The 7,277-nt window shown below is 44.6% G+C and overlaps 1 protein-coding gene across 7 annotated transcripts in view; it reads left to right on the plus strand.

The window, feature by feature from the left end:
- TMEM108 (transmembrane protein 108) overlaps positions 1–5,599 on the plus strand; it is a 161,742-nt gene extending 156,143 nt beyond the window's left edge. For all 7 annotated transcript variants that reach the window (XM_005481012.4, XM_026799487.2, XM_014274914.3 and 4 more), the window contains 2 exons: positions 3,725–3,879; positions 5,246–5,599. In XM_005481012.4, the coding sequence (XP_005481069.1) occupies positions 3,725–3,879; positions 5,246–5,368 (278 nt within the window). In that variant the 3' untranslated portion in view covers positions 5,369–5,599. The remainder of the gene's footprint in view (positions 1–3,724; positions 3,880–5,245) is intronic.
- Positions 5,600–7,277: the final 1,678 nt, after the last annotated feature.

Here is a 7,277-nt window from a genome sequence, read left to right on the forward strand (position 1 = left end):
AGCTGGATTGGATGTGGTAAATAATCATAGTGGGTTATATTTGAAAAAAAAAAAAAACCTAGAGATTAGAAAAGAGACATGGAATTACTCAGGAGTGGAGAAATGCAACAAGTTCCACTTGTGCCATGATGTAGCACAAAAAGAGGCTGAAGCTTACATATATAGGAGAGATTTCTGACAGCATAGTGGAAGTTTTTAATAAAAAAGGCAAAAGAACATGGAGGAAGTGATGGTTGAAGGTGAAAGTACTTAAACAAGAGTAGTGTAAGCATGTCCCTACAATGGAAATAAACATTGAAACAAAATTTGTGGGAATAGGATGGACATCTGGTCACTCTGTATCCTTAAATAAAGCTGAGTATTTTCCTATGAGATGTGCTTTATCTTAAATACAGGTTATGTTAAAGGTAACAGGTGAAAGTCTCCTGGTGTGCAGGTGCTAGATGGGTGACAGTAGGTGATGGACATCTTCCCACCAGCCTAGAAACTTGTAAATCTGTGAGAATCTTGTTTCTCCCATTCATGGGATGTTTTATGTCACAGGTGGAGGGGCAGATAATGCAGATGTAACTTGCCCTATGCCAAAGAATGTCCAGTGTCAGAGCTGGAACTCCTCAGCAGCTCAGCCCCTTAACATGTGAAAAGACATGTGTTAGAAATGCTTCCAGAATCTCTGAACTTCCGGAGACCCCTGATAATTCCTAACATTGTCACAGTCTCTGTACAAGGGACTTCAGGCTGACACAGGGACAACACTGACATGTCCTCCTCGTGGCACTCACTGTCGACTTGAACACTGAGCAGGCAAAGGGAAGTTAGCTGAGATTTTCTGACTCACAGAAAGCAACCAGAGGATTGTTTGAAAACCAGGGAAGAGTTAACCACACAATATACCAGGATAGATGAACAGGGTGGTGCAGCTGCTAATTCTCTCTTCAGCTCTGTTGTTGTCATTTCTGCCATTTGTGCCTTCCAAACCATCTCTGCCCTCTGTGTATTTCATCCACCTGATATGGCCTCCCTGGACATCAGAGTTGTCTGTCTGGAAGAGTTTTTCTGTAATACATGTAATTCTAATTATGGGAACAAAAGGATATCTAGGAATATAAAAGCGGTACCCTAGTGTTCTGGAAGTGGGAGGTCCTGTGTTGGCTACATTAATTTCACTAAAATATGCCCCAAATATCGCATGTTATGTGGTAGATGTGGCACTTAGTGCTGTCACTTAGTGGTGGATCTGGCAGTGTTAAGTTAATGGTTGGACTCAACTTTCCTTAAGGTCTTTTCCAACTTATGATTCTGTGAAAAGGGCAGTCAATATAAGATGAAGAGGGACCAGCTCCATTCCAGCCCTGCTGTCCTCACTCACCCTCTCAAATGAGGTCTCTTCTGCTTTGAATTGGGGCAGCTTAGGTAGACATCCTTCTGCTGAAATACATATTTGTGGAAGCTCAGGAACCCATTTTCCATGCTCTTCCATCCATTTTCTTGTGTGTGCACCACAGTTGGAGGCCAAGAGTGTAATTAAGAGAGGGAGAATTTTTGCTGTATGTATCTACACATGGCAAGGCCATTTCCTGCTGGAAGAAACTGGGATCTCTCTCAACTCAGTGTCACTGGCTTTCCAGCCCCTAAACCCCAAATCTGATAGTTCTCTGTCAGCAACCACAATATTTTATAAGCTGTAAAACCTCAGGCTTTCAAAAAAAACTTTGCACAGAGTTGACTTTACTGGGGCTCTCACATCCTTCAGAAATGCTCTGTGCCTTAGGGATGGATCTCTTGTTGCTGGATACTGAAAAGCTCCACGGACTGTTTGCTCTCACCAGCAGTGGTGAGGGCTAAATGCAGGTCCTGCATCACTTTCTAATCTGCCCAAGCCTGCAGGCTGGGCTGGGACATGGAGAGGGCAGCAGCCAAAGTAGGGATAAAAGGTGCAGCCCTTCAGGAGGAGAGGCATTTCCCCAGGCAGGGAGAGCAGTTCTGAGGGGGTTCTGCACCCCCACCATGAGGTGCAGCAGCAGGATTTAGACTATTGGGCTGTCAGCAAATGAAGTTGTTAGTGACAGAACTGCCTGAACTGAAAGACATTGATTTTTAAATTTTTTTTATTATTATTCTTAGTAGTTTATTCCCTTTTTTTTTTTTTTTTTTTAATAGAGCTCTAGCCTTGCACTTTTGTGTTGCCATTTTTCTGTGGTAGATGGGATAAGGACTGAGATCCATGGCACATGGGTAGCTGCAATGTTTGTTAAAACACATAGCAGCAATGATCTCTCTGCAGTCTGTTCTTTCCTCTGAGTTATCATTCTAATACATAATTATACCTGTAGCTGAGGAAATAATATATTTTTCTGCTTCATGAATATTTTCTCTCTCCTCTTCTACCATGAGGGATTTAGAAATGATAGAGGGAATTTACAGCAGAGCATTTCCTATTTCACAGGTACAAATCAAAGCAAGTACATGTACATGTTGATGAATTCCACAGGTGTAAGGGGAGCAGACAGAGCTCACACATCACAGCTCTGAGCGAACCCTTGCACACACCCCAGCACATGCCTGAGCCTGGGCTGGTGGGAGCAGTAAGTCTCCTGCTGTGGCTTTGCCTGTCTCTCCTAAAGTAGCCAAGATTACCCATCTGAATGGCAACAGAAATGGATAAACTGAAAGCAATTCCAGAAAATAACACTCAGCCAGCTTTGTGTTCAGCTGCCTGCTGGGAGAGAATTACCTGGGCATTTTTGGGGCCTGGGAATTCCTGTGGCCCTGGGACCAGACAGACTCCTCCTGAACATGAGGAGTTTCACTTGCTGGTCAATTTGTCTTGCCTAGCTGCTCTGCTTTAAGTTTGGATATTTCAGATTGTAAAAGCTTAAGTGAGTTCTGAAGGCAAGGAAAAAATAACACTCTCAGACATCACCCAATGCCCAGGCAAGTGTAGGGGAACAGGTTACCCTTATCAGTAGATTCCACAGCTGCTGGAGACAGGCAGGAAAACCCCAGCTCTGGCATGAACACTATCCTGGAAGGGTAAGGTGTGTGAGACCGGTGCCACAGGGGATCTCCACACCACCTTACCCCTCTCTCATCCTACTCAGGAGCCCATCTGTTCCTCTGGCTGGTTGCTGATGTGTTGGAGCGTGGTCACAAACCAAAATCCAAGTTACAAACGGCAGGCAACAGAGGCAGGGATCAGTGGCACTTCAGGACAGAAGCTTTTGGTGTTGAAGCTGTGGCATTTATGAATTTGCTGTTTGAAATAGGACGGGTATCTCTCACTGCCCACTTGCCAATGGGCGCATCTCTGCAGCCTCTGAACACACCAGATGCAGAAAAGATCCCCACAGAAGCATCTTAGTCCCTGAGGAATGCCCTCTCTCCTAGAGGGTCTATAAATTCCTTCTTGGGTATTGAATTGCCATCAGTTACAACAACAAAGCTTTTCATTAATCAGGCAGCCACATCTTGAAGACTATACACTCACATCAATAAGAAAGCAAAAACTGCATATTCTGCCAAGCCCAAAGCCTCATCTGCTTGGCCCAGATTCTGACATAATTGTGTAGGGTTTGCTAGCAGAGAGCTGGGACTGACTGAGACTGAAGCATATGAATGCAGGTCACCAGCCCTCTCCTTAGGTAACATAAAGTACAAATCCATGGTACTGATGAGTCCTTATTGCAAGGAAATAACCAGATTTTTGGCATGTTTCTATTAACAGCAGTTCTGCTGACAGTCTGCTGCATGAGAAGGAAGAAGAAGACATCTAACCCAGAGAACAACCTGAGCTATTGGAATAATGCTATTACCATGGACTACTTCAACAGGCATGCTGTAGAGTTACCAAGAGAGATCCAGTCACTGGAGACTTCAGAGGTACCTCACTTGCAGAGCTGGTGTCTGAAAACTGGAACTGAAGCCATGCAGGGAAGAGGGGAGAGGAAGTCATATTAATAAAGCCTTGAAATCCCTACGCACGTTCAGGGGAACAGCTTTCAGGGAAGGACACCCTCCTACACATGTATTAGATGGGATAAACATCTCAGCAAAACTGGATTGCCATCCTATTCCCAGCCACTGCAGATGTGTTCCAAATTGCTGCGTGGTGATGGGTGTTAACCACTTCTTGGTGAATTTGTTCCTGGGTTTCTCTTCCTTGTGAACCTACAGCCAATGTCAAGCCATGCCATGGTGGCTTAAGGAGAGCCCTTTGGCTCTCGTGGCTCATTACTGACAGTCAGTCTCAGCATAAAAGAAAGGAGGCTGGTGGGAGTTAGTAAAACAAAGAAATTGTGTACATTTATGTCTCAGAAGCTGCCTGTACCTTCTCAAATACCAGTTCAGGGAATGAGTGTTCCCACTACAGAAGTAATCAGAACATCAGTATGGGGGGGATGTGGTGGTGTAGTGTGCACTCAGTCTTTACTTATGGGGTCTGACTGGTTTGGTGGGATTATTCACACATGAGCAGGTGATCCTACTGACAGAAATCTATTCCCTGGCCTCAGAGACAGAGAATAATTCAGTTCATGTCAAAGATAATTAAAACCTAGAAACAGTGGAGAGTCTGAGTTTATGTTAAAATGATTTTCAGATCAGCTAGCTGACTAACTCATGTAACTAAATTTAAAAAAAAAAGTTTAGAAAGGAGCCTCTGAGATGTGATTAGACAGTCACAGTCACGTCATTAACCTCACCCTGCTGGCAATCATGTTGCTCAAGCTAAGGCAGGACCTGGTCTGGCTTGCCCAGAATCAAATGTCAGGCCTGTTCACATACAGGGTGGTCTTCAAAAGCTGAGTCATTTAAACCTGATCAGAATATGACTGAACTGGTGCATGCTTGGGTGGCTTGGACCCCTATGTGTGGCTTTCTAACCTTAAAAAATAAGTTGAAAATGCACCTTTGAGGAGTCAAGCCCAGCTGAGAGACAGGAAACACTTGCAATGAGTCAATAAAGTGGGGAAAAAAAAAAAAAGGAAATTAAAGAAATGTGAAAGTTCCAAAGGGATTGGAAGTGTGGTGCAGCTGACTTCTGGGTCCCCAGAAAGAATCAGCAGATCCTCAGAGGAACCTTTCACTCACAGCTCCTCCTGCCTGACAAAGGGAAAAGCCATCTCACCAAACCCAGCTCTCCAGAGTCACAGCCCACCACATTCAGGCACCTTTGGGGGACTGGGAGGAGTGCCCTGAGTGCCTGTGGAGGCTGAAGTGCTCAATGTGCCTCTTTGTTTTTCCCCAGGACCACCTGTCGGAGCCGCGCTCCCCGGCCAACGGCGACTACCGGGACAGCGGGATGGTCCTGGTGAACCCCTTCTGCCAGGAAACGCTGTTCGTGGGACACGAGCAAGTCTCTGAAATATGACCCCTCAGCTGCCCCTGGCCTGCAGTTTCATCTCTACCGTCTCCAAATTATAAATAAATATATATATATTATAAATATAACCTTTGTGTAACCCTGAACTTCAAGAAATGTTTTCAGCTTTTCTTTTGTCCCTCAGAATTGTCAGACCCTTTTTTATAAGTGTGGTAAAACTTTACAGAACAAACTGTGGCTTTATAAAATAAAGGTATTTCTAAGCAAAGCATCTGTCAAGTGGACTGTATCCTTTCTGTGACTCCAGTACTGCCTGAGCACCAGCTGGGGTGAGCCCTTTGCTGTCCCACTTCCAGTCTGAGCTCCAAAACTCTTTTATATGAGCAAGGACAAGAATGGCTCTTTTTTCTTGCATAAGTGTTTTAACCACACAATACATTGGACTTACAGCTGATACGCTTCAGCCCAATAAACCTAGAATTATTTCCTGAAGATCAAACAGCCTCAAAAGAAGGCGTGTAAAGTTCTCCCTTCAGACGAACAGAAAATTCCTTTCAATTTATCAAAAATCTTGCAATCTAGTGACCAGGGACTACCACCAATTGAATGCTGTGACTTTGACCACATTTCCACTTCCCCACTGTTTTATTTATCTTGTGTGTTTAGACTGCTGGTGCCACTGAATCAAGTTTCCTCATACCCTCTTCTCCTGTCTGAGACTTTCTTTTCCCCCTTAGGAAGGAAAACACAGCATTTTGGAGCAAAATGGCAATTCTTTCCTACCCTGTTAAGTGCTAGATTGCAGACTCAGTGTTAGGGGAATAGAAAGGGTGAACATAGCTTAAATAATGGATTAAAAATAGGTTGCTGCAAGGCGAGATTAATACGGAACATGGAATGACTTGGCCCAGACTGATGGTCTCTCTTTGAGTAACCCAGAACTCTTATTGTGAGACCAATTCTCAGTTTTGCTTCTCAAATTGCTTTTTTATATCATTCAGCAAGTGAAATGGCTTCTGTCCTTTTAAGTCTTGTCCTCCTTCTCCCCACCTCTGGCCACCAGTCCCGCTGGACAATGTTCTGCTTTCACTCCTCACTTGATCAGGAGCAGGCTGTGATGGAGAGTTCAGCCCCTGGCTGCTCCCTGCCACTGGCTGCTCAGGTTTCATGCTTGGCTGCATGAAAGGGAAGTTTCAGCAGGACAGGGTTAGTGTAGCACCATTAACCATATGCCTTGTTCAAGATGAGCCACAGCTGGTGCTAGAAAAGAGACTCACAGCAGTGGCACATCTGGTCCAGCTGTGCCCACTTGCTGACAGTGTCCCAGGGGCTGCTGTTGGTCAGAGCAACATGACAGCTTCACTAAAGGATGGCTGGAGTCAGACCCAGACTTGGCTCAGGGACCACAGAGGCCTCATTGCTCCTCCTTTCTCCCCATCCCACACATGCACTTCTGCTGTGCCAAGGCACAAACCTGAATGTGGAGTACAGGCTTCCAGAAACAGGAAGATTGTAATGTTACAGGAATTCCCCTGGGTATTTCTCTCTGCATTGGAGAGCAATGCGGGTCTTTCTCATGAGGTGATGAGGCAGGCAGGATGACAAGGCTGTCTATGGACATGGATGGGCACTTTGGGAATAGATCTTTTCACCATGGGATAAATGCTATGCAATGTGATACCTGTGATCCTCATGATCAATTGCTAAACAGCCTCCTAGAAACCACTGTTTGATAGAAGAGTAAAAATTCCCTAGGGGTATTGCCAAGAGCAAAAGCAATCCTGCAAGGACCTGTGTTTTTATTTAAAGAGGGAGGTGGACAGAGGGAACAAGGTTACAGAAAGCTAAATTTAGATGTTTGAAAAAAGACCCCATATTATTATATTTGTTTTCTGTACATGGTGTTACTTTTGAAAGGGAGGTTTTCTAATTAGACACAGAGCAGCTACATTGAAAA

This window comes from Zonotrichia albicollis, chromosome 1 (genome assembly GCF_047830755.1).
Source record: "Zonotrichia albicollis isolate bZonAlb1 chromosome 1, bZonAlb1.hap1, whole genome shotgun sequence".
NCBI lineage: Eukaryota > Metazoa > Chordata > Aves > Passeriformes > Passerellidae > Zonotrichia > Zonotrichia albicollis.